The sequence below is a fragment of the Bos javanicus genome, chromosome 5, assembly GCF_032452875.1.
Source record: "Bos javanicus breed banteng chromosome 5, ARS-OSU_banteng_1.0, whole genome shotgun sequence".
In the NCBI taxonomy this organism is placed as follows: Eukaryota; Metazoa; Chordata; class Mammalia; order Artiodactyla; family Bovidae; genus Bos; species Bos javanicus.
In genome coordinates, this window is record NC_083872.1 from 110,784,630 (window position 1) to 110,811,318 (window position 26,689).

The window sequence follows — 26,689 nt, forward strand, 5'->3', positions numbered from 1 at the left end:
TGTTGTTGGGCTTTGGGCCTCATTAATTATTCATTAGGTACTTGAACGAGCTGTAGCGATTGGTGGCCGAGAGGGCCGGTCGATTGTTTCTTAGCTAGAGATACGTGTCACCCTCTACGCGGCGGGAGAATTTTCGCATAAATTATTCTGATAAGATTTGGGGGCGTGGCCGCTCATAGATTAGGCAAATAAGCTGAGAGGGAGGGGAGGCCGGCTACGAATTAGCCTAAGTTATTAAAGATGGCGGCGGAGCGGAGTCGCTCCCCGATGGAGTCGCCGGTCCCGGCCTCTATGTTCGCCCCCGAGCCCAGCTCTCCGGGGGCGGCCAGAGCCGCTGCGGCTGCCGCCCGGCTCCACGGGGGCTTCGACTCGGACTGCAGCGAGGACGGCGAGGCGCTCAACGGCGAACCGGAGCTGGACCTCACCAGCAAGGTAGGCCCCGGGCGCCGGCGGCTGAGGGGACAGGGCACTGAGGGGGAACCGGGCGGTGGGCCGAGCCGTCTCTGGGGCGACGGCGGGGGCGGGAGGGGCCAAGCCCGCCCACCTGTAAGTGCGGGACGCGCGGCGGGCTCCCGGGCTAGGGGCGGCTCCGGCTGCCCGCGGGCACCGCAGTCCTTCTCTGGTGGCGCCCACCCGGCCTCCCCGCCGTCCGGCTCCCGCTGAGATCACAACCCCTCGGCTCCGCCACGTGGAACGCGGGCGCCCGACGCCGGCAGCTGCCCGCGCAGTGGCGGTCCCCACGCGGTGCCGCCTCCGCGGGACATCGAGAGGGACTCTCTCCGTGGACTGTCCATGGCAGCCGAGGGTCGAAGGTGGCTCTGGCAGGGCGAGCGCGGGAGGATCAGGTAGTCGAAGGGGGAGCCGGGAGGCAGCTGCGGCTCTTCCTGGTGTGGAGAAAGGCAATATTAAGTAGTCACTCAATCAAGAATGTCTCCTTTAGAAATCCACCCAAAACAAAAGTGAAAGATGGGCATGACCCATAGTTTCATCTTCTGGGAATGGAACCTTATCTTGTATGACTGGAATAATGAAGGACGTTTTAGATCGTGTTTTCTGAGCTTTTGCGAAGGTGGGCAGGATTTTAAGGGCTCAACCTTCTGCTTGGCGCTGGTGGGGGCGGGGATAAATAATTAAGTATAATTTGGGACTGGCGTTTTGAAGGTTCCTAACGTTGCTAAAGGAAAGAATGCTAGCTTGGGAGTCGGACTAGGCTGGGTTCCCTTTGCTGCCCTGCCAGTTAAAAAGGCTCTGTGACCTTGGGAAAGTGTCTTAACCTCTCAGTTCTCCAGCTTCATCATCTTTTTTTAGTACAAATACGTAGTAAAAATGAGAAACGTATGTAAGAAATCTACTACACTGCCGGTTACTTACTACTCAGTAAATGTTTGAAGGGAATTGAAGGAACTGATGATTCTCTGTGCAGATTAAATAGCAGCTGATGCAAGAGAGCACACCCATCTCACCTCCTACCTGTTGTTGGATACTTACAATAGAGATGTTTAATGAGTTTTGAAAACATTTGTGATTTTTTAGTCTGTGGTGACAAAACTTCATGAAACTTGATCTAAACTGGAGAGAACTTTCTTGAAACCAACAGCTCTCTCCCTCTAGTCTCCACTGAGCGCTTAAAAGCCAGCACTCCAGCTTAGCACAGGGTCCTCTCTGGTGCCTCTACTGCCATAATGAGGCTGCCGGCCAGGTTCAAAGAGAGGATGATCAGGGGAAGTGTATGAGGCAATGGGACACAATGCAGAAGACCCAGCACCTAGGTTCAAAGTACAGGCTCTGATGAGTCAACTCAGGAAATTGTAAGAGATGCACTTGACTCGGAAGCAGATGAACTAGATGTCAGTTCATGGCCAAGGTGCTAAAGAAGCCTGAAAACAGTGGGAAATGGCCCAGCAGAGTTGCAAACAGATTTATTTCCTGACCAACTTATTTAATGTTCCAGGGTAGGGAGGTGTGTCTTCGTCATGAAGCTGAGGAAGTCTTTCTCATTATTTTAAAGATGCTATGTAAATTAATACTGATGATATTGAAAAAAACTGATGTGATGAGAGAGAAGAGATGGGTTAAATAGACTGATTCCTGAGGGAAAGGTTAGAAGCTGTAAGTGTATATATTTGCCATAGTTAAATGTGGGGATGGACGTAAGACTCTGAGAGCTTCCAAAGAGAGACAGAATTAGTGAATTGCGGTATCTTGTTTCATTTAGGAATGACTGGGTGGGGAAAACTGTAATTACCACTTATTGAGCTGTGGAGTGGATGCTTTACATGTTATCTTATTGGTCTTTACAGTGGCCCTAGGAGGTAGGTAATAGTATCTCCATTTTGTAGACTAAAAAAACTGAGACTCAGAGGTTAAGTTCTTTGTCCAAGGTCACATATGACAGTTTGAGAATGGAATTTGACATGCCTGTTGGTAAACAGCCTCCCCAAATAAATGGTTGATATTTTAATGTTATTGGCAGAAATTCACAAAATGATGGTGTTGATACCCATCTTAGAGGTAAGGGTGTTTTGTTGATAAAGATAAATCTTGCAGCAGTTTTTACTGCCGATTCCTAAATAATCAAGATAGCCAAGGCAAGATGGAACAGAATTCTTATGTTGTTATAGGAACCATTGGCCTTGGATGGAGAGCATGGCAGTATATGAGATCCCTGTCCTGTGAGTTGCAAGCTGCAGGTAGAAGACCTTGGCATGTAGGTGTAAAACACTGCTCATTAATTTCTGGCTACAATGCCACATTGTCAGTCCCTGTGGCTCCTGCCCCTTGTGTTAAGCAGCAGGAGGCAGGCTGCTCACACCCTCTTTTCTGTGGGTTGGGGTTCGAACAAACTCATAAGGCCTTGAGCTCAAAGGCTATTTGAAGAGAGGCAAAGAGGCCATGAGGGGGCTGCGAAGCTAGTTTAGGTCAGGGCGCAGTGGGGTTCAGTCAGGGTCTTTGATCTGCTTTGGCTGTGGTGCTCTTCTAGTAAGTGTGGTCCTAAGGCTGTTGGTTTCTCTTCTAGCTGGTTCTAGTGAGCCCTACATCAGAGCAGTATGACAGCCTACTTCGGCAAATGTGGGAGAGGATGGACGAGGGATGCGGAGAGACCATATATGTCATTGGGCAGGGATCAGGTGAGCATAGTTTTCCTTTCACTTTATTTTTAAAAACATTATTTAGAGCACATTTTCCCTCTTTTATCAACTTTTCCTGTTCGTGTGTCTCAGTTGCAGTGATTCTTTAGTGTCTGCAGAACTGTTTGGGAGAATGTGAAAGTACAACGTGATAATGTTAATTCCCACCTTAGTGGTCCTAATGTGCTTGACTTTAAAGATTCACTTTCCAAGAGATTTTACAGAAGCTTCGTTTCTGCTTCCAGTACCCTGCATTTGCATAAGGTGTGATGAAGCACAGAGCAAGGAAACTTCTTGTCTGAGATAATGGAGTAAGTCACAATTAGGTCTAGAATTAAGTCTTCCCTAGGTAGTTCTAGGTCTTCCCCTCCAAGTCTGATTTACCAGTCCCATTGCTGCTTGTTGCCTGCTTAACAGAGAACCTCTGTGATACTTCTTGATGTCAGCAAGAAAAGGACATCCAGAATTCTCTCTTCAGCAAGGCTGCCTTGCCCTGGTCCACACTGACCAGTCAGTGGGAATAGCTGTGAGATCCTATCACATACGTAGGCTTGTTGCCATTCTGGAAGAGACTTGTTATTGCCCTCTAGCCCTCTTATTCCACTTTAGGGGCCCATTGTTTTAGAGGAAGGCCATCCCCCTGACAGAATCCCAGATTATATCCTGGGCTTCCCACCCCCGTCATTCCTAGTTTATACTCTCAATGCAAAGCCTGCTTACTCTTACCTTCATTTAGACATTATCTTTGCTAAAATGGCAGCTGGGCTTGTTTAACAGTTATCAGTTTAGCCTGTACTAGATCTTGTCTGTGGTCTTTGCAAGTTTTAAGTAGGCCTCCATGCATCATTAAAGGACTAGTTCTCTTCACTGAATGTAGCTTTTTATAAAGACAGGTAATAATTCTTCTACAGTGTGAGTCTAAGATGGTAGAAATCTCAAAATCAGTTTTGAACTGTTTGACAAATATCTATTAAGTATCCTTCTAAGGTCTTGATACTGTTGCAAAACACTGGATACTTATAATCTGTCCTCTGTCCTGAGAAGGAAAGATGGCATATACATAATTAACTTCAGTAGAAAACATCATTTAGAAATGCTGCAAAATTGACGCAAGGAAGAAGGGTTTGATCTCCCAATACTGCTCTGCTTTCCTTTGAAATGTTTCTCATGTTTATCCTTTCCTTTCTGTCTTTGCTGCCACCTCCCCAGTTTCAGGTCTTATCACTTTAAAGAAGGCATGGTGAGAGAGATAGGCCAAGCAGGAGGTTCATGTCGAGAGAGAGAGATGGTCAGCATTGTCAAGTGTTACAGAGACAGCAGGGAGAGTTAGGTTCAGAAAAAGCCATTCCATTTGGTGACTAGGGGTTCATTGGTAGCCTTTTGAAAAGCCTTTGTGTCACATCTGGCCTGCTGTAATAGGATGAACCACTCAAAGATCACTTCAAAGGTATAAAATTGAAGAAAACCACATCTAGGTCAATTCTGACAAGTCTTGGGACTGTTTGTTGAAGATGCAGATTCTTAAAGCTGAGTTGAGTTCGACTCTGCGACCCATGAACCCTAGCCAGCCAGGCTCCTCTGTCCATCAAATTCTCCAGGCCAGAATACTGGAGTGGGAGGCCATTCCCTACTCCAGAGGATCTTCCCAACCCAGGGATTGAATCCGGAGAAGGAAATGGCAACCCACTCCAGTGTTCTTGCCTGGAGAATCCCAGGGACGGGGGAGCCTGGTGGGCTGCCGTCCACTGGGTCGAACAGAGTCGGACACAACTGAATCGACTTAGCAGCAGCAGCAGCTCCTGCATTGCAGGCGGATTCTTTACGGTTGGAGCCACCAGGGAAGCCCTGTAAAGCCCCCACTGCTCCCTTATTCTTTAATATGAACTCTTAGTGAACTTTACCAGACCTTGATGGCTCACAGTTAATTAACCCTCCCATGGCAAAGCATAAGAACAAACATTCATTAACATGTATCTTACACACCAAAGCATTATCTTGGCATCTACCAATTGGATACTATTAGATTCATAGTGACTCCTTCCTGCTGGAATTCTTTAGAGGCAGAAAAAGATTGCAACTAGTTAAACAAGTTCAACTTCAAATGGAAGACTGAAGGAGATGCAAAGCCCCAGGGGTCAGCTCCATCACTGACTTCCTGTGTATTTGGGGCTTCCCCTCTGTTGACTGCTTCCTTCATCTGTAAAATGGGGCTAATGGTACCATCACCCCCACCGCCACCCCCGCCTCAGAGAAATCTGTATAGATAAATTAGGTTATTAAAAAATTCTAAGCAGGGTGGAGGATTGTGCTCTTTAAATATACATTCTTAAGACTGATATTAAAAGGAGGCACCGTGATTAGTTAGTTCAAGTTCTGTAGTTAGGTCAGGTTCTGGAACCTGGCAGGTCTGAGTTTGCCTTACGGGTTCTTTCCCTTGCCTTAAAATGGAGATAATAATAGAATCTAGCCCGTGGTATCGTGGTGAGGATTAACACTTGGCATATAGTAAGCACTATATAAATGCTTAGTTAGTATTAGTAGTTAGTCACTTTTTAAAGGTTCCAGGTTATAATTGATTTACCATGAGATCTCTTTCAAAAAGAACCTTGTTCATTCCTCAAATATTAAATCATGACTTTCTAAGAACTAAGTACTGCATTAAAAGTTCAGGAAATGTGGGAGGAGTATTATAAGTTTGTGGCAGGGTCAGAGAAGGCTTAAAAGTCTTTCTGAAGGAGGAGGTGCCCAATGAGTGAATTCTAAAGGATGAGTAGGAGTTTCCTAGGTGAGTGGAGGCAGTAGTCAGTGAGCCTAGAAAGCCACAAGCACAGAGGCATGGGGGCATTGTGATTGTGGAGTTTTTGGTGGATCAGAGGTGATTCAGTAAAGTGGGAATGAGGGTGAGATTGGGAGTATCAGGAAGGGACACTGGACCGGTAGTCAGGGCCCAGCTCTGAGAGTCTTTGAATGCCACACCAAAGCGTTTAGACTTGTATCCTAAAAGTATGGGGACCCCCTACTGCATGTTGAGCAGGAGGGTGAGTCAGGAAGCAGGACCGAAATCTGACTCGCTTCCCACGAGGCTTAATATGTGGCCCTTAGTGATTGGACCTCTGACTTTTCTCCTTGGCTTTTTTTCCCACTCCTACCAAGTGAGGACATGCTGGAGAAGGCTGATGTGACTGGGGGTATTTTCAGTCACAGAATACTGGGAGCCCTGGATGGATAGGTGACGCTATTGATTGCCCCCTGGTGTGAGATAGAACCTGAAAGCATTGCTTTTCAATGTAACAGAAACAGAAAAGGGGATCTGGCCAGAATGGCAAGGCAGCCAGCCTTCTCTCAGGAACAGTTCCAATCCCTTCTCTGGGGAAATCCAGAAGATTTCCAGAGCTCAGTTGGCCATGCATTTAGAAGCTCCTTGACCCAACTGCTCACTCTTTGCTCATTTGTTTTAGCATTTTGCAGACATTTGCGGACTTGGTATAGGAAAGGCACCCCTCATGGAGTGTCCAGGGATATTTGAGATACGGTCCTTATCCTCGAGATGCTTGCGTATAGTGGGTGAAGACACATCCAAAACACTATTCGTGGTAAATTTCATAAGGGAGCAGAATGGGTAGGCTTTTGACAAGTGGAAATGTGCTGATTGGCTTTCCAGGGTAGGAAATACATGAGCAAAGGTGTAGAGCTGGCAGAGTGCAGAAAACATGGGGGATGGTGACTGGGCCATCTGCACTGGAACAGAATATAGGAGGGGAGGATGGGGAAGGGGTGGAGTAGTTCTAATTCCTTAGATGGACACCTCTAAGGAATTAGAACTGGACGCTGCTGGACCTGGGGAGCCCTTCCAAGGTTTTGACTTGAAAGTGACAATGTCAGCGCTGTGCATTGTTTAGGAACTCGAGCTTGTGCATCTATGCAGGATGGGTTGGAGGAAACAGATGGGATTTGTTAAGACCAGTTAGGGATCTTGTGATGATTCAGGTAAATGAGGGCCTGAATCAGGCTGGTGACATTGGACTGGCAAAGAAAGGAGAGCAGGAACAAGGAAAGCTAGACTTGGCAGGACTAGAGTGATGAGTATTAATCTTGGGTGACTGGAAGGATAGTGGTGTCATCAGAAACAGGGAAGGCAGGAGGAGGAACTGGTCTGGCATTAAGGGGAGCCCTTGCCAAAGGAACAGGCTCTAGGTGTGGAATCAGAAGACCCATGGCCCCTCTGCTCCCTCCCAGCTCTGAGACCTCTGGGTTCCGTGTACCCCAGTACTAAATGGGAACAGTAGTATCTAACTCATAGGGCTACAGGGAGGACTGAAATGCTTTGTTAATGCTGTTAGGTTTTGTGCTGTTGTTTAAAAAGGGAGTGGATAGAGCTCTGGGAAGAGGACTAGTTATGAATGTTTCTTACAGTTTTCAAATGACAGTGGAAGCCATAGAATATCCAGATAGTCGAGGGGAATGTTCAAGGATAGAGAAGAGGGCCACTGACCAACTACTGAAAAAGGCTGGCATCTAGGGGCAGGAGCAGGAAGAGCCAGGAGAGGAGACAGAAGGAGAAACCAGAGGGTGGGAGGTGAAGCAGGAGAATCTGGGGGACTTCCCTGGTGCTCTAGTGGTCAAGGCTTCGAGCTACCAGTGCAGGGGGCACTGGTTCGATCCCTGGTTGGGAAACTAATCCCACATGTGGCAAGGCATGGCCAAAAGTAAATAAATAAAAAGAAAAACAGAGTTCGGGTTATAGGCAAGCAGAGTGGGAGTGAGGTGCTTCAGTCAACAGGGACGGTGGCCAGTGGCATTGACTCTGCAGGGCTTGAGGAAAGGACTTTGGATGAGGGGGTAGAAGGCGTCTGCTGACTTGAAAGCCAGTTTTTTTCCAGAGGCATCAGATCAGTGAGTAGGTGGTGAGGAGGTGCAGTCACCAAGTGTCCTCTGGCGGGGATGGCAGCACGGTACATTTGCTGGGGCACAGGAGGAGAGGTTGGTCTCCTTTAGTTTAGGAATGGCTTGAACTTGTTTGTAAGGGGAGACGTGGAAGCGGATGAGAGCAGCTGCAGGGTCTTGGGAGGCAGAAAAGAAAAGAGGTGGGGCACATGCTGCAGGTGAGCCCAGGGAAGGAGCAGGGGTGCTCTCGGGGAGACAGGCTGGAGGAAAGCGGAGGCAGCTACTGTGGGAATTAAGTGTGACTCCATGTGGGAAGCACCTGACCAGATTGTCAGACAGTAGGCACTCCATAAATTACTGGTTGATTGGTCCTTCCTCCCTCATCCTAAGCTCAGACTCAGTTTTTCCAGCTCCTTGCTGGACGTTTCACCTGAGCCAACTCCGTGAAAAATCTGTCCCTAAAGCCGTTCGTAAATTCTCTCCCCATTTTCCTTTGTCTCCTGTCCTTGTTATCTCTTGACTGTATTATTAGAATTCCTTCCTAAACTTGGCTCCCCGTTTCTGGTCTCTTGCTTGCCAGCACACACTTTACATTGCTGCTCAAGAGATCTTTCTGTCCCACGGCGATCTGATCATGTTACTCCCCCATGTAACCACCGAGGCTTCCCTCCCTGGTATATGTGTGTGTTGCTGCTGTGTGATGTTCACCTGCCTGACCATTTCCAGCTGTCACATGGTCTCCTGCCACTTGACATCCTGCTCCCCAGCACACCAAGCTGCTTCTCGGTCCCTGAATGTGCCATGATCTGCCGGGCTCCACGCTTTGCTCTGCTGCTTATCATGTCTTCCCTCCTTTCTCTGCAGGCCCGTTTTTCATGTTCGGAGTCCCAGCTTGAAGTCAGCACCCTGCAAAGCTGTGTTCAGCTTCCCTAGGCAATGCTAGTTGCTCATGCTTTACATTCTCTTTGTACTGTTGTATAGTACAGCACTCAAGCAGTATGGCAATTAATTAATTTCCTGTCTCTCCCACTGGGCTGTGAACCCGCCAAGGGCACCTGTATTCCCAGTACCCAGCATGAGACTTGGCATGAAACCTGGGAGAGTCTCCCTGATTACCATTGAAGGAATTAATGACTGCCCTGCTTAATGGGGAAGCCCTGTTACTTATGAACTCCACACGTGCCCGAGTGTCAGAAGTGTCAGGTAGAGAGCCATGTTCTGCAGTGCCCAGAGTGGGGCCCTGGTGACGGGTGGTTAACTGGCTGACTTGGTGGCAGCTGACGTGTGGACTCTTGTCACCAGATGGGACTGAGTACGGGCTGAGTGAAGCTGACATGGAGGCCTCCTACGCCACCGTGAAGAGCATGGCAGAGCAGATAGAGGCTGATGTCATCCTCCTGCGGGAGCGGCAAGAGGCCGGGGGCCGTGTGCGCGATTACCTGGTCCGAAAACGAGTAGGAGACAATGACTTCCTGGAAGTCAGGTGAGGGGCCCTGAACGGTTCCAGGTCCCCTGCAGCATGACCTTGGGGTCCCGGGCACCACAGAGAATGGTGATTGAGCCTTTGACACCGGGCACACTCACTTCGTCCTTTTGCTTCCTGAGGCCTGGAAAGAGTGTCCAGTGACATCAATGGCTCCATTCTATGTTTCCATACTTTTTCATCTTTAAATCCTCCCATTTGGAAAGAGTGGGAGGGAGGCCAGCCCTGCGTTCTGTGGCCACTTTGTGGGGGTACTTGCTCTCCCCTCAGCCTGGGAGGCTAGAAACCAGGGTCATGGAGGAGAGCATCATGTGCCCCTCTTGGCTTTAGGGCTCCTGTCGGGGAGCTCAGTTCCTCCTAAGTAACATTTTAGTCCCTGGGTACAGCTCCAAGAGCATTCCCAACGTGCTCACCCATGACTCAAAGGAGCAGAGAACTGGAGAGGCTCGGGTGAGCCCGTCCCTACAGGTCCAGTTGCTGGAGTTCACTTCACTCACCTACCAACTCTCACTCACCCACCAACTCTCACACAAATGTATGGGTTTGTGTACACGCAGGGTAGCAGTTGTGGGCAACGTGGATGCTGGCAAAAGCACGCTTCTGGGGGTCCTGACACACGGGGAGCTGGACAATGGGCGAGGCTTTGCCCGCCAGAAACTCTTCCGCCACAAACATGAGATTGAGTCGGGTCGCACCAGCAGCGTGGGCAACGACATTCTGGGCTTTGACAGTGAAGGAAATGTGGTAAACAAGCCAGACAGCCACGGCGGCAGCCTGGAGTGGACAAAGATCTGTGAGAAATCCACTAAGGTGATTACCTTCATCGACTTGGCCGGCCATGAGAAGTACCTGAAGACCACTGTCTTTGGCATGACCGGCCATTTGCCTGACTTCTGCATGCTCATGGTAAGTGAGGTGCTGCTGAGGAGGGCGGGGGGCTTCAGCTCGGATCCTGGGATATGGTGGTATACAAGTGTTTACAATTGTTCTGAGGCAGGAGCCTTTGGTTTAGGGCATTGAAACCGGATAAGAACGACAAGTGTTGCAAGGGTGCCCGGTCTTCTCAAGGGTGTACCTTGATCTTTCTGCTAGGTGAGGCCAGGAAGAGATCCTCGAAGAGAAACCAAGGTGCCATCTGCAGACCTCTCTTGTTTTTCAGAGAGGTGTAGAGGAGGGTTCTCCCGGGGCGTTTCTTACTACCTTCTGAAAGGAAACACCTCTGAAAGGTGTTTCCTCCTGGGGTCGGGCTATTTTTGAGGTTATACTGGGCAGCACCCTCAGAGATGGGGCAGCCTGGGGACGAAGTGGAGGCGAGAGCACGGACAGCCACTGAGGGGCTAGAAGGCGGTCTCTTCTGAGCCTGGGACTGGTGTCCGCCTCTCACAGCTACTTGTTGAGAGGCTTCTGTGTGCCTGGCACTGTGCCAGGCCCGAAAATAGAGCCGTGAACAGGCTGTCCTGAGCGCCCATAGAGCTCACAGTCTGGTGGGAATAGACTTTTCAGCACCTCACCACGTGGATAAACTGAAGAGGGAAGGGAGCAGAGGCTTCTGGGCTGGATCACGTTGTGAATCCCGCAGTTGGGTCTCTTGGATCTTCCTGGCCAGAGAGTAGGAGTCTGTGAGGCCCACAGCCTTGGTCACGACTTCAAAGCTTTCACAGAGTGCAAGCAAGCTGGTTTTCCTTTGGCAAATCCTTCTCAAAGCCCTTCCCCATTTCCCAGTCCCTCCAGCTGCCTGTATTAATAAGTATAGTAAATGAAAGCATCTGTTCAGCACAAACTTGATCAAGTTGCCCAACGAACAGGTTCTCGGGCAAATTCTCTCCAGCCTGGAGAGCAAAGAGAGGCAGAGCATATGTGTGAACACTCGTCAGCTCTCTGCCCAAGGTTCTTAGGATCTCAGTGTGGTTTCATCTCCTGTGTCTTTGGACGTTGCAGAGGACCCTTACCAACCTTGACCGGCCAAGGAAAGCTGCTCTTCCCGAAGGGGTTTTAGAGGAAGAGCGTAGAGTGTATTTGGGGCAGTTGTTGGATTAAAATTAAGGGTATAGAAATCAGTTTAAAATGAGCGTTTTTCTAACTGAGCTACAGTTAGCTAGTGTCAGTCACTTTGCGACCCTATGGGCTATAGCCCTGCAGCCTCCTCTGTCCGTGGGATTTTCTGGACAGGAATACCGGAGTGGGTTGCCATTTCCTTCTCCAGGGAATCTCCCCAACCCAGGAATCAAACCTGGGTCTCCCACATGGCTACAGTGATCAATGGACATGTCTTCACCCCAGATGAGATGTTATAAATTATTTAACTTTTAGGTCAGGAGCTAAATACTAAAAATCTCTGTAGAAAACAATGAAATACTTGATTATTGTTTCATGGCAGTCAATTTCAAAAAAAAAAAAAAAACCTTGAAAATACAGAGACAGCAGAGAGAGAGCTTTCTCATATCCCTCTTGGAAGAAGAGAAGCAGGTCTGGGTAGGTTAGGAAAGGTGGTGGGAGGGATGGGAAGATTTAGGAGGAAGATGGTAGAGAGGTCGTGGTGTAGTCAGAGGGAACATGTGTGGGACATCTGTGTTGGTGGGGTGATAGCTCCCCTGGGAACTGTGATGACCAGTGAGAGCATCACTTGAAAACACTCTGGAATGTATGAAGGCCTGTATAAATATGTCATGGCAATTTTAACCTTATTTTGTTTTAGTGAGTAATACATGCATATGGTATAAAAATTAAAAGGTACCTAAGGACTTTAGAGGCTTTCCACTTTAGAGTGAGAAGTCTCTCTCCTGCCTCTGTTCCGTTTTCTCCGGAGGCAACCAGTACAGCCAGTTTCTTACACATCCTCTAGAGATATTTTGTAATCATACCAGCAAATGTGTGTGTATTGAAAGTAGATTATATTATAGACATTGTGACTCTTCACCCCAAATGCCTCTCACAGGTCCTAAAATACTTCAGCGCACAGTCTGCTACTGTTTTTACACCCAAGAAGATGAACAAGAGTGCACTAATATCATACAGTATCTAGTCTAAAAGTGTTTACATTATCTCAGATGTTCCCTGGGATGTCTTACAGCTGCTTTTTTTCAAAGTGATCTAATCACCACTCTTATACCACCTTGCTTTTCTCCCCTTCAAACATATCTTAGAGAGTACCCCATATCAGTGGAGAGGAATTTCCTCTTTCTTTTGCAGGCACACTTGTGCATGTGCATTAATTCATGTAACTGGCCTTTATGATACTTGGAAATGTTTATTGTTACAGGAAGGAATGATAACAGTAGTAACAGTGGCTCTTGCCTGAAGACCTAATTCCTGCTAGTTCTGTGTGGCCTTTTAAAACATGTTTGGTTATTTAAACCTCAAGTGAACTCTTTAAAGTGAATATTATTCTCCTCCCATTTTATAGATAGGGTAACTGGGGGCCAGGGATGTTAAACTGAATCCACTTTGATGACTCTGGACATTTCTTTTCCCAGACTGAGTTTGTCTTCTTTTTTATTGCCTCCAAGTCTCCTCAGATTTTGACAGGCCATCTTGTTATATGGGAGGTTAAAGCGGTCTGTGCCCAGCCCAGCTTTTAGCTACAGCTGTTTGGTTTCTGGCCGAAGACTTGCGGCCCCTGTGTTTTGTTCTGATAGTGGCCTCAAAGATGAGAGTGCTCTCTTCCCTCAGGCTTCTTTGCACCCCTGTGCCCACCAGCAGCACTCTCTGTGCCCCTTGTCCTGATAGTCCTTTCTGTGTTGGGGCAGGTGGGCAGCAACGCTGGCATCGTAGGGATGACCAAGGAGCACCTGGGCTTGGCGTTGGCCCTCAACGTGCCTGTGTTTGTGGTGGTCACCAAGATTGACATGTGTCCTGCCAACATCCTACAAGGTAAGTGCTGGCGGCAGCAGTCTGTGGCACAGTCACCCACGGTGGCTCCTTGGTGGTCTGCAGCCTGGGATCTTCTGCTTCCTTATACTGGGCATAGACCTTGGCCTGAATGTCCACCAGCCCAGAGACTTCTGCTTCCTCCCTGTTTGGCTCTTGGTCTGAGCACAGCCTGGAGTTACCTCCTGCTCATTGTTCCTTCTGGTTAAAAATGCAGGATCCTTGAAGGCCCTAATCTGGCATCTCTTTTCAGATGGTTCTAGGCAGAGGGGGTTGGGTTTTTCCATCTAAGCTGGGCATATATGGAGACATTTGGGCAGAGTCTGATGGTCTTTTGCAACCAAAGGCTTCAAAACAAAGTTGCAAGACTAGGCTAGAGATGGTGGGAGAGAATGATCTTTTTGGAGGGCCTCGTAAGGGCTTCTGCAGGTGTCTAAACATCCAGAGATCCTCTTGTCAGATGAATTTTTTCCCAGGAAACAGAGCATTCTAGGAACAACACTGTCCTTCTCATGGACCCCCAAGTCACTTGCGTATAGGATGTGAGTCTTCTAGAGACTCTGGAGAAACCTGACAGGTTTCAGACCTGTGGCCTGAGCACACACTCCCCATCAGTCTCCTCCTACTCTGGCAAGCATTCACCCAGTTTTGGCCCTCCTTCTCTTCTCCAGGCATTATGGCATTTAACACTGTGTGTCTGTCTGTCTCCTGCTGAGTCACTAATGAATGGACCTGTCTTGCCTTGGAAGCCTGGCCAAAGAGAAGGCTGTGTCCCCCTAATTTTGTTCCATTTCACCCTTTAAGAAACCCTGAAGCTGTTGCAGCGCCTGCTGAAGTCACCAGGCTGCCGGAAGATCCCTGTGCTGGTGCAGAGCAAGGATGATGTGATTGTTACAGCCTCCAACTTCAGCTCTGAGAGGTAATGGTGGGGAGCGGTCACTTGGGCACAGGCACAGAGATTGGTTGAAATAGATGATTCTGCTCGCAGCGGTGTTGCTCAGGGGCTGTATGAGGTGACCCAGATTGTGAGGTGCTGGCCTCACTGAAGTTGGAGTACTAGCTGAGACTTCAGTGTCCTTACCTGTGAAATGGATGTTATCTTCTTCATAGGGCTCTTGTAAGTGTTGGCAATGATGTATGTAAAGCACTTAGCACTGCGCGTGGCTGGTGTTTGATAGATACACAGCCATTTTTATAACTGTTTCTATTGACTTTTAAAATAAATATATTTTATTTATTTGGCTGCACTGGGTCTTAGTTGTAGCATTCCGGATCTAGTTTCCTGACCAGAGATCAAACCCAGGCCCCCTGTATTGGGAGTGCAGAGTCTTAGCCACTGGACCACCAGGGAAGTCCCTAATTTCTTTTATACTGTTGTTTCTCAAAAGCTCTCTAATCACAGATGAGTTTTGGCATTTACTCATTAGCATGTCCTTTGATTCTATAAATATATATATATTTTTGGCCGTGCTGGATGACTTTTGGGCTCTTAGTTCCCTGACCACAATTGAACCCAGGCCAGCAGTGAAGGTGGTTGACTGCCAGGGAATTCCTTGATTCCATAAATATTTATTGGATGTTTGTTCTGTGCTGGGCTTTTCATTTAGGCATTGAGGACTCAGAGTTGACTTGGGCACAGTCCTTGTCTTCAGGGTGGTCGGCTCCTGGTCAAAGATAGTCTCTTGGTAGTAGTAAATTTTGTTGACTCCGCTTCTTCTCCCGTAGTCTTGGGGCTGTTTGCTCCAGGACCCAGAGCAGCCCGACATTTTGGCCTTTCTCTCTGCCCTACCTCTGTCTTTAGTACCACCAGTTGGCCAGCAGAGGGGGTACACTTCAGTTGGCCCCATTTCAGTTCATTCATTTTGTTGAGTGCCTGTTCTGTACAGTCCTTATTCTAGATGTAGCAAACGTGTAATTCCTGATCTTGAGAAGTTTGATTAACCATGGATAGCAGATAGGCAGGAAACTATTATATATAGAATGGATAAGTAGCAAGGTTCTACTGTGTAGCATATTCAGTATCCTATGACAAACCATAATGGAAAAGAATATAGAAAAGAATATATTATATTGAATATATATGTATGTGTATAACTGAGTCACTTTACATAAAAATTTAGCACTGTAAATCAACTACTATATTATATTTCAGTGTTTGTTTTTTTTTTAAAGTTTTCTGAAAACTCAGAGGGAGTCAAGGGTACCCATCTGGGAAGGATTCTCTGGAAGGAGGCGGCATTAGAGATGGGCTATTCATACTGAATACAGTTTCCTGATGAGAGGATTTAGTAGTTGGATAAGAGGGAAGGAGTCCAGGCAGGCGGATTAGAGTGAACAAGTACATGGGAATGAAAAAAGCTTTGAGGAGAAGGGAGGATTCGCCAGTCCAGCTGGAATACAGGACTCTGAGAGAAATAAACTGGTAGGGGTGTCGGGAGGAAGGATTCCATCTGGTATCTCATCAGTGGAGAGTTGGTTAAGGGTTTAAGGATGTGTGCGCTGTAAGAAGAAGGGGTACTCACGAGCTCCTGGAATAGGGCAGTGGTGCCAAGACAAGAGAGGAGGGGACAGATTTCAGGGACAAAATGGTGTAAGGAGAGGAGGCCTCAGGCACGGGTCGGTGGGCTAGGCGGGGCCTGGGAGGCCAGTGACGGCGTGGTGGGGGCACCCTCAGTCACAGCAGCCGTGCCTGAGGCCTCCTGCTGCTCCTCCCTGCTCAGGCAGGCGCTCACCACGGGCGCACCTTTCTTCCTCTGTCTCCACACCACACCCCCACCAGGATGTGCCCGATATTCCAAATCTCCAACGTCACAGGTGAGAACCTCGACCTGCTCAAGATGTTCCTCAACCTGCTGTCCCCTCGCACCAGCTACCGGGAGGAGGAGCCTGCCGAGTTTCAGATTGACGACACCTACTCCGTCCCGGTGCGTGCGTTTCAGTGGGCTGAACAGGGTTGGGGCGCTGAGCGGTGCTTCTCCGGGGCTGTTGGGGCCAGCTTGTGCTGCGGATGGACTCACTGGGCTGGGGTCTTCTCGGCAGGGTGTGGGGACCGTGGTGTCTGGGACGACACTGAGGGGCCTGATCAAGCTGAACGACACACTGCTGCTGGGCCCAGATCCCTTGGGTAACTTCCTGTCGATTGCTGTCAAATCCATCCATCGAAAGCGCATGCCTGTCAAGGAGGTGCGCGGGGGCCAGACTGCCTCCTTCGCACTGAAGAAGGTGAGTGTGGAGAGAGCTGCAAGCTCCCTCGGGCTCTGCGTCACGCTGGGCTCTGACTCATCTCCAGCTCTCAACAGCTGCTCTGCAAGGCAGGGAGTGCTGACCTCACTTTCACAGATGAGGAAACTGAGGCTCAGAGAGCCTGAGTGACTTGTCAGGGGAGCATACTGGGACTTGAACCCAGGCCTGCGGCCTCCTGAGCTCTGTTCCTCCACACAGTGTCTGGCCGTGGTACCCTGCACCAGGGGTGAGGTCAGCTGGGGGCCTGCCTGCTGTGCAGAGGGTCTTTCTACCTGGGGCTGTTGAGGTCTCTTGCAGAGTCTCTTGCCATTCAGCTTTCAGTTCCTGGGGCAGGGGACTGGGGTGACTGCTGGCTTCTGGGTCACCCACTTTTCCCACCAAACAGATTAACCAGCAAGGCCAGACTTGCTACTTTCCATCAGTCGTATTGTGCTTACCCTGTTTCTCCCACTTGAGTGCTTGCCTATCTTTGCCCTTTTGCCACTCACTCAATTCTAGCCCATGCACAAGGTCTGGCTGAAATGACGCTTTCTGACTGAAGTCTTTCCTGAGCCCCCATAACTACCCCCTGACAGAGCCCTAAAGTCTGCCTGGGACAGTCTGCCCTAGAAAGCTGGTGGTCCAGCGCAGTGAGAGGTCAAGGCCCTGTTGGTCCCAGTTCTCAGAGGGACTCCTGCCCCACCACACCAGGGCGTGAAGCCACAGGGCATTACTGTCCCTGAGGTCTGGGGTTCCCTCTTGTTTTCAGATCAAGCGCTCATCCATCCGGAAGGGCATGGTGATGGTTTCTCCACGCCTGAATCCCCAAGCTTCCTGGGAGTTTGAGGCCGAGATCCTGGTCCTTCACCACCCCACCACAATCAGCCCGCGGTACCAGGCCATGGGTAGGTGTCAAAGGGCACTGCCAGCCGGAAGTCCCCGGCTCCAGCAGCCCTCACCCCAAAGTTCCAGCTGCAGCCAAGAGTCAGGTCTCTGTCCTGTTTAGTGACACCATCCCCTCTGTTCCACCTACAAGCTGTAGCCTGTGGTCTGTTCATTCTTGCAAACACTAACCGAGCGCTGGTTCTGCGCTGGGCACTGGAGACTCGGACCTGCCCTCAGAGACCTCACACTCAGTCCTTCAGCGGACGTCTGCCAAGCGCTGCTGTGTGCCAGGCAGTGATGCTAAGGTGCTGGGGGACAAAGACAAGATGGGTGAGGGCACTGCCATCAAGAAGCCCAAAGTCCAGAGAAGGCACGCATACCAGCAGAGTGCCTGTGTTCAAGAACTAGGACGGTGGGTCCAGGGACCAGTGGGATCTATAAACTGGAGGACAGTGGGAGAGTGTGAGGCAGGATCAGTCTGAGAGCAGGCCTCCAGCTCACTTAGCCACACTCGGCCCCTCCAGGTTTAGCCTGCTACATAGCTCAAGCATGGTTCATGCTTTCACTCACTGCCTCCCCTGCCCTGAGGCCCCTGGGTGGCTCAGGCCTCTGCTGACCTCCTGGCTCCCTTGGCAGTGCACTGTGGGAGCATCAGGCAGACGGCCACCATCCTGAGCATGGACAAGGACTGTCTGCGCACTGGGGACAAGGCCACCGTTCATTTCCGCTTCATCAAGACCCCCGAGTACCTGCACATAGACCAGCGGCTGGTGTTCCGGGAAGGCCGCACCAAGGCCGTGGGCACCATCACTAAGGTATGGCCGGGCAGACCACCTTGCCTGCCTGCAGGAAGTGCCGGGGGCTTCCGGTTCTAGCCTGTGAGCACAGCACGCTCTTCTCGAGAAGCCCTGTGAAATCTTACCAAGTGCCATCTGCTCTGCTGCCCTGAGAGGCATCTCTAGACCTCCCGTCCTTCTGGGCTTTGGTGGCGACCACGGTGGAGAGAAGGTGGGGTTGAGGCATGGCAGTCGTCGGTAGAAGAGAATGGTGGGAGAATTCCCTGGCCTAGGCAGAGTCAGCTTCTGAGAAGCTGGGCACAGGCTCCAGTGGCCTGGCTGGGGCAGTGCCCTTACAGTAGTGGGTCCAGTTGGAATGAGTGCTGGCCAGCATTGGGGCATAGGCTCAAGCTCTTTGTGTTCTGGAGCCCGCCTCATGCCCTCTGCAGACTTTATCCATGGCCTTGAGTAGGGGCCCTTGAGAAAGTGGTCTGATCCCTGCTCCATACAGCCTGTCTGAGATCTTGGAATCAGGCTCAGGCTTGCTGTCTCTCCAGAATGGCCTTAGGCCCATTCGTGTGACCCTGGGCCTGCAGTGTGTGTTGGGGAGAGGGGAGGATCGTGTCCTTGAAGGCCCCCTTGCTTCGGACTGGCTGAGGGTGTGGCTGAAGCTACTAGCACGTGCTCTAGTGCCCTTGGGGGTGCAGCTGGGCCTGTTCCCTGCTTTGAGATTGAACTGGGATCATCAGGGAAGGCTCTGAGTCAGTCCTTCCTGGGTGGTAGCTCTTAAGAATTCTGATGGCAGCACTCCAAATGCTTCCAGCTCCTGGGAGACTCACTTGGTCTCTTTGGGAAGCCTGAAATGAAAACTTGCCCCAGACTTTTGTTCCATGGGCAGCAGGAGGTACGGTTGACGCTCAGGGCAGGCTGGACCCCCTGCCTGGGAGCTGAGCTGAGTAGCAGATGCTGGGGTTCACACATTGTGGGAAGAGCAGCCAGGGTGGGGAACAGCCTGAAACCCTTCTGGGCTGGGTGGAGACCGCTGAGACATTGGCCCCGACCATGGCAGCCTGAGTGCACTGAGGGGAGAGGGCAACTCGCCACCCTCCAGCCCCTGCCTGCCTTGCCCAGGCCCTCCAGGCCAGGGGTGGGAGGTCCCTGAGACCTCGGGCTGGGGCGAGGGCAGTTGAGCCCATGTCATGGCTGGCAACTCCAGTCTTACCCCCACCCCCTTGGTTCTGGCAGCTCCTGCAGACCACCAACAACTCCCCAATGAACTCCAAGCCCCAGCAGATTAAAATGCAATCGACGAAAAAGGGTCCCCTGCCCAAAAGAGAAGAGGGGGGCCCCTCTGGAGGGCCCACAGTGGGGGGCCCCCCACCAGGAGATGAAGCTTGCTCCCTAGGGGCCACCCAGCTGGCTGCATCCAGCAGTCTCCAGCCACAGGTGAGTGCTTCCCCGGCCAGTCCGGCCCCTGACCACCTCAGGCGGGCGGGGGCGAGAGTTGGGGGTGGAGGTGACTCACAGAAGAGCCCAGGCAGCCTTTGCCAGCCTGCCGTGTCCTTGAGTTCCTCAGTGGGTGTTTCCCACACTCCAGGCCTGTAAGTGTTCTCTAAGTGGGAGCTTTTGGTCTCTTAAGGCAGTGTTTTTCAAACTTGAGATGTGGCCTACGTAAAGTCAACTTAATGAGTCAGACCAGCATTTAGTTTTAATGAAATAGAATTTAAAAATGTCAGAGTTTCCCTGTCACAATAAGAGCGAGTGGTGTGTGTGTAAGAATACAAGTGATGTGTGCACACTGCAGCCACGGGTGTCCGAAAGATGCTGCCTTCAAGGGTCCTTCTGGGCCCCTTCCCCAACGTGACGTGAGGGGTGGGTGGCCTCGGGCCCCGGTCAGTGTGGCTCTCACTCAGAACCTCCGGCCAGCTCTGGGCCCTGGAGTCCTCTCCTTGCACCCCCACATTGCTCCTTTCCAGAGTCTTCCCTGACTCCTCTCTGGATAGAGAGCTTCTGCCTGGACTCCTCCTTCCTGCTCTCCCCCCGCCCTCCTGTCGAGTCTCCCCTCTGCGTCCTTTGCATGCTTTCCCTTTGCACCTGTCAGCGGTGGCACTGTTTGCTCCCGCCCCCTGTGTGCCCCCTGAACTGCTCCTCACACCCTGATCACTGCGACCCACCACCTGCGAGGAAGGCAGGGTGGGCGCCGGCTCCATCCCAGACAGCCGCTCGCTCACAGGCGGCCCCCGCTTCCCATGGCCCCTCTGTACCCTGTGCTGCCCTGGGCCCAGCGGACCACCGCTTCTCAAGCTCCTCCTTCTCTCTTTCAGCCCAAGCCCAGCAGTGGGGGCCGGCGACGGGGGGGCCAGCGTCACAAGGTGAAGTCCCAGGGGGCCTGCATGACTCCCGCCAGCGGCTGCTGAGTCTCCCCAGCCCACCTCCGCCACCCGAGGGATCCTAGTGCTCTGGCCCCGGCTCTGCCAGAGGGACCAGAGCAGCCCTGGCGCCACTTGCCCTCCCCCGGCCGCACCCGGAGCCTCATCATTCCCCCCACCCCCATTTTCCAGGGGGGCTGTAATTTATAAGCTGAGGAAGGTGGCCAGACTTCCAGAGAGGACTGGCCATCTCCCACCCTCCTCCCTGCCTTCTTCCTCACTCACACCTCTTTTGTACATCCGGGCCCTTAGTTTTTATTCTTTTTATTATATATCTCTCTCTCTATCTAGTGTGCGTGTGGTTGTGTGTGGGCATGTGTGTCTGAGGTGCAGGAGTGCGGCCGTTCAGGGCCCTGGGCGTCTTTCTTCTTTTTCCTCTGTGGCTGGCCACCGGCCTCCAGGAGCTAGCTGGCTGCCTGTCCGTGCGTCCGTCTGTGTGTGTCTGTGCGAACCTTCTGGGGCTGTCGGGATGACGCGCCCCGCCTCCCCTTCCCTGTGTCCATTCTCTGCGCCTGGAGCCGCCTCGGGGCTGCGGGCGTCCAGGTGGGAGTGTCTGCTGGTACTGGAGTCCTCCTTCCGGCACTTGGGGATCTTAGCAGAGCCAAGAGTGGTGGTTCCCTAGTCTCTTTCTCCCTCTTGTTCCCCTTGAACTCCCAAACAGTTAATGCCAAAAGCTCTTAAGCTGTAACCTGTAGATGTGTGGAGGGTATTGGCGATTGGATTGTAGGGTCCTCCTTCCCCTATCTCTGACCCTCGCCCTTGATCTAGACAGCTGATGGCTTTTCTTGCCCCTCCGAGACAATCTTCTGTTTGCCTAGCTGACTGGGGTGACCCCTCCTCGGCCGATTCTGTCACGGTAGAGGCTCTCGCCTCGCCCTTCCCATGGCTGCCTCCTGCTTGGACTTGGACACTGAGTCTTGTTGAACCTCAGGCCACTGAGGACCAGGATTGGGGGCCGCCCGCTCAGGCTCACACTCAGCAGCCCATCTTTTTGGTGGGGGTGCCGGCTGTTCCTCTGAGCCAGGCAGGGTCAGAACCCCTCCTTGCCCACATCGCCCCAGTGTGGCTGCTACAGGAGCACAAGAGTGAAGGGCCAGAGCCCCAGATTGGGAAGCTCTAATTGGAGTACAGGGAGGGCAGGTAGGAGGTATTAACAAGATTCTTCCAGACCCATCTCAAGAGTATTAAGCCCTCAGGAAGAATCATTGCCTGGGGTGGGAGTGGTGTTGCCCAGGCCAGAGGGCAACATGGGCCCCAAACCAGCCTGGCCTGAGCTGTGGACTAAGCCCTCACTTCAGGGTGGACTTGTGGGCAGAGCTGTGTTCTTTCTCTAGCCTGGGACACTCACCTACCTGGCTGGGTCCTTTCTCAGCCTCACCTCCCCTCCGTCCCCAACCCTTCACCACTCCTCCTGCGTCCAGACCACTGGTCCCCTCTCCTCCCCTCCTTCTAACTATTTCTAGTTACCACTTACCTGTGGCCATGGACCGACCAGACCAGCACACAAAATAAAAGTTTGTTCCAAGTTGACGGTGTCGTGTTCCCTGCCCAGCCCCTCCAGGTGGAGGCGCTGCCACAGGGACCTCCATTGCTTTGCCTGCCCTGGAGCCCCGGCCGCAGGCGGGGCCTGTAGGAGCCCAGCCTCTCCTGCCAGGCAGGCGTGGCTTCAAGAACCCAGGCTTCTCGGCCAGCGGTGACCCAGGACCAGCTGGCATCCTCTGAACCTCAGCTTCCTCATCCACAGCAAGAGAGGTGAATGCCTGCATCAGGTTCTGAGGATTCAGCGAGAGAAGGAGCGTGAGGTCCCGATGTGCCCAGCATGTGGGAGGTACCCGGTGAGTGGTCACCGCGTGGCTTCTCACCCACGCTGGCTCCCAAGTCCACAGCAGAGGCCACAAGCTGAGTCACAGGCTCCAAAGGAGAAATGTGGCACGGACTCGGCTCTGCTGTGCAGCTGGGACTGTGCCAGGCATTTCCCTCGCTTCCTGTTCTTCGACATTCGCAGCTACCATCTGTGAGGGAGGTGGCGTTCATGACATCTTTCCAGTTAAGGAGAACTCGGAGCAGTGCCCCCAGCCGTTCCAGTCACCCGCTCCAGCATGTCCTCCGGTCGGCCCTGGTTCCTTTGTCTGCTGGCTGTTTCCCCTTTGCTTTTTTGACTCTGGTTCTGCTTAGAGGGGCCCTGCCCAGTGGTGCCTTCATAGTGGGAGTTCCAGGTGGAGTAGCAGCGCCTGCTCTCGGTTCCCATGGCAGGTGCTGTGGAATTTCATGTGGGACCTTGAAACAGGCAGAACCACATTTGGTTGGCAGTCTCTTGCCTCTGTGAACATAACCACTTCCTTTACATTTAGATGCTATGGCTTCCACCCTGGCCTCTGCCTTCACTCAGGTCAGTCTTATCTCTGTGGTCACCAGGCCCCCACCTGCTAGCCAGGGGACTGACGGCAGCATTTTACTGTCGTTGGCTGGGACTGCAACAGTCCTGTGTGAGTCTCAGCCCTACCCACTATTTGGAACAAACCACCAGCCCTTTCATAGCTGATGAAGAAAAGTTGTTAATCCAGTCATCTTAAATGGCAAATCCTGACCTTCTGCAATGCAGTTAGCATGTATGGCCTTTTTTAATTCATCCAGGCCCTCTGTTCTGGCCTCCTGACTTTCCCAGCACCAGAATAAGGTAACAGGAACATGCCATGGTGCAGGGAAGAGTAGGTTTGACTGGGGTCATGAGATGGACCATGGAGAAGATGGCTAGGTGCCATGGTCAGGATGAGGCATATGTTGAGTCCAGATGGGGAACCACCCCTGGCAGGCTGTACCATGAAGGACTCATGAGATTTGAATATGTACAGACAGGCCCCAGAGGGCATGAGTGGAGGCCCTGAGCTCTCTGTATGTGGTCGGTTCCAGAAACCATTTACTGGTGCTGTTTAGGGATGTGGCCTTTGTTGAAAAATGGTGGTAAATACAGTGCCCGTGTTAAGTGAGACAGGAGGCAATGAAGCAAGCGGCTGCTGAGCAGTGCGCCCTGGGACTGGCTCTGTCCTGGTGTGGAGAGCTGAGGGCTTGAGCAACTGGCCCAAAGCCTTGGGCCTGGCTATGGATCCCACCCGGCACCCTCTCCTATAGCAGTTCACCCCCAGCTCCTCCCTGCTGACTTGTTCCTGCCTTTATTTTCTCAGCTGTGATGGGGCCCAGCCCTGGGCCAGGTGCCATGGTCAGGATGAGGCGTATGTTGAGTCCAGATGGGGAACCACCCCTGTCACCTGGAGCTGCTCATTGGAGGCACTGAATCTGGGGAGATACATGCAGGGAAGGGCCAGGACCTGCTCCCCGGAACTTGCAAGAGTCTGACTCTTCAGGGGACCTACCTCATCCCATCCCAACACAGGTACAAGGGACAAGGGTCTAACTCCTGTGGAGGGGGATTGCGACACCAACGTAGACGAGCTGAGTCAGGTGGGTCACTCCTATCTCCTGCTCCACTGAGAGACGCAGGACAAGCCTCTTGCTTCCCAGTGGACATCAGTGGTGGCTATTAAAGCCACCTCCCTTTCTCCTGCCACCGTCAAACCCAGGAGTCACCAGAACAGGGCCAGCCTCGGGTCCCATCTCCCATCACAGCTGAGAAGCCTGGGTTTCTAAGGCTTAGGTTTCTAAAGCTTAGGAGGTAAGCCTTTGCGACGTTGTTTTGGCCAAGAATCCTTTCTCTTTTTCCCAAGAGCAGAGTCCCATGCAATGGCCAGATAAAAACCACACCACACACTCCATTAACCCTGGGCATAATTTATTTTTTGCATAGGCATAAATTAGAATCTGGAGATAAAAAAAAATTAAGAACCAATAGTGCAGCATTTGTGACAGGAGAGCGAAAACAAAACCTGGTTGTCGAGGCAGGGGCTGGTGCTGGAACACACAGGGGTCCGTGGGGCCTCTCCTTTGTTCCAGCCACATCTAGGAACTCTTCCAAGGGCACCCACCTATGCAGCAGCCCTTCCTGCCCCCTCCCCACAGGCCACAATGAACCAGAGTCAGAACCAGACCCCTCTTGGCAGCCAGGTTACAAGGAACTGCATTCACCCAAGGCCCCACAGAACGGGGCTAGAAATCAAGCCCTTAGCTTCTCAGTTAAAAAAACAAGACCTTGAAAAATATATACACAATAGAGCAGGGCCTGCCGGGTCCAAAAGCTCCCACCTCAGCCCCGCCTCCATAGCCAACCCCCCACCCCCACCCCCACCCCGACTGCTCCCCATAGAAAATGAGTCAGAATAGAAACAATGAAGCAAGAGCTGAATGAGCCCCCAGGGATGGCTTAGGATCAGGGGCCTGATAGGGTGGGGCAGGGCCAACAGTCTACACCACCCCACCCCAGCAACACCCTGAATGTCACTCTAATCGTGTTACTGGGCCACCACAAGAGCCCAGGGAGCTCCGTGAACACTGCTGGCTGCCCCCAAAGACAGGTCTGGACACCTACACCCTGGGGGAATGTGGCAAGCTTGCTCTGGGGACTAGGTGGGCCTGAGCAGGAGAGGGGAGCAGAGCGGGCCCTAGTCCCAGCATCAGGAGAGAGAAGACAACTGCTGTCCCCAGCAGAGAGGCTCCTGGAGGCTCCCAGGAGCCAGACCCTCCAGGGTACAAGAAGCCCCTGGCCCACCCTGACCCAGGACACACACAGTGTGCAGAAGCCCTTCAGGAATGCTGTAGGCCTTGGCTGATGGCACTGGTGTCTGGAGGAGCCCAGCCACCCTCTCCCAGGAGCTTCGTGCCTGGGAACCAGTTCCGACCTGCACCCTGAGCACCCCCCTCACTGAGGGAGGGGGCACAGCCTAGCTGCCCCAGGCCCTCGCCTGTCTCACACACGGCTTTGGCACCTGCTTCATCTGTGCAGCTCCCGAGGTGTCAGTCCCTCCACACGGGCCAAGGGCAGGCAGGTCTGGCCCACCTTCGCTGGACCGCGGGCATCACCCCGCTCTTCCCGCCTCAGTTCCCCACAACATGCTACATATATACACCCTCCCAGGAGGAAGAAGACGCCCAGTGCTTGGCATGCGGAGAGCGAAGAAGGAAGAGCGAGAGTGGAGCCTGCTGACCGCTCTAGCCGCCCGCCGCACAGGAAAAGCCCGCGTGTTCTTTCATCTCCACTGCGCCAGGGCTCCTTTCTTGCTCCTGGAAGTCAGTGCGCTTCAAGCGTGTGCGGGGAGTTGGGGGTGCTGCACACCTAACCCCGGAGAGGGGGCATGGCCGGCAGCAGCACAGAGAAGGCCTAGTGGGCGGGCTCCCCGTGCACCCTGAAGCGGTAGATGCAGGTGTACTCGGGGTGGCCCCAGTTAGTCAGGATGCGCAGCTCCACCACCTGGTACGTGGCCATTTTAGGATCCTGCAGAGAAAGAAGCAAAGGCTAAGAATTCGCAGACTGGAGGGGAGACGGCCATACCCAGGGCCAGACACCCTCTCCCTCAGGCCTCTGCAGAGAAACCAGACTTCAAAAATCCCGTCTTCAGGCCCTGGAACAGAGTTTCCAGCGGGTGGACCAAGAAGCCCCAGAGGCTTCTGAGGTCCTGCAGGGGCCGGGAACGCACGTTAAGGCTGCGTGAGGCACCCACAGCCACAGAAACACAACCTTACAACTGAACACGAGCACAATGCATCGTGAACTGGGAAAAACTCACAGGAGCTCCTTTTGACCATGAGCAGGACTACCTTTTAGGAGAGTCTGATATATGCTGATGTTGAAAAAGAATTCCTTCACCATGAATTAAGCAGAGTTTCATTTTTTTTTTGTCAAGTTCCCATCAAGCCTCTGTCCTGTACGCTTGTTTTTGGCCGCGAGCTGAAATTCTCTGGCCTGGCAGCCAGGCCTGCCTCTCCTCCTGCCTCGGCCCCTCCCCCACCTCACCCAGTTTCCCGCACTTGGACTCCTCTGGGGTGGCTCTCAGGTCACCTGGGCTGGAGACTGGGAAGCTATTTCTGACAAGGGCCTAGGAGACCGATGTCCACTCAGGTTGAGGC

The 26,689-nt window shown here is 52.1% G+C and overlaps 2 protein-coding genes across 6 annotated transcripts in view; one reads left to right on the forward strand and one right to left on the reverse strand.

Moving 5' to 3' along the window:
• GTPBP1 (GTP binding protein 1) lies at window positions 1–26,439 on the forward strand. 4 transcript variants are annotated; one of them, XM_061418553.1, is made up of 12 exons: window positions 1–432; window positions 3,017–3,128; window positions 9,315–9,495; window positions 10,053–10,401; window positions 13,242–13,365; window positions 14,167–14,281; window positions 16,142–16,286; window positions 16,402–16,584; window positions 17,354–17,489; window positions 18,106–18,284; window positions 19,491–19,691; window positions 22,227–26,439. In XM_061418553.1, exons 1-12 carry the CDS (start codon window positions 241–243, stop codon window positions 22,305–22,307), a joined length of 1,998 nt encoding a protein of 665 aa, XP_061274537.1. In that variant the 5' UTR covers window positions 1–240; the 3' UTR covers window positions 22,308–26,439. The 4 variants fall into 4 exon arrangements, with proteins under 4 accessions (XP_061274537.1, XP_061274538.1, XP_061274536.1 ...); XM_061418554.1 differs by having other exon boundaries at window positions 4–432; window positions 22,419–26,439; XM_061418552.1 differs by lacking the exon at window positions 22,227–26,439 and adding an exon at window positions 20,570–22,204 and having other exon boundaries at window positions 4–432.
• Window positions 24,445–26,689, reverse strand: part of SUN2 (Sad1 and UNC84 domain containing 2) — a 14,661-nt gene continuing 12,416 nt past the window's right edge. For both annotated transcript variants that reach the window (XM_061418551.1, XM_061418550.1), the window contains exon 17: window positions 24,445–26,057. In XM_061418551.1, coding sequence (XP_061274535.1) covers window positions 25,944–26,057 — 114 coding nt within the window. In that variant the 3' untranslated portion in view covers window positions 24,445–25,943. The remainder of the gene's footprint in view (window positions 26,058–26,689) is intronic.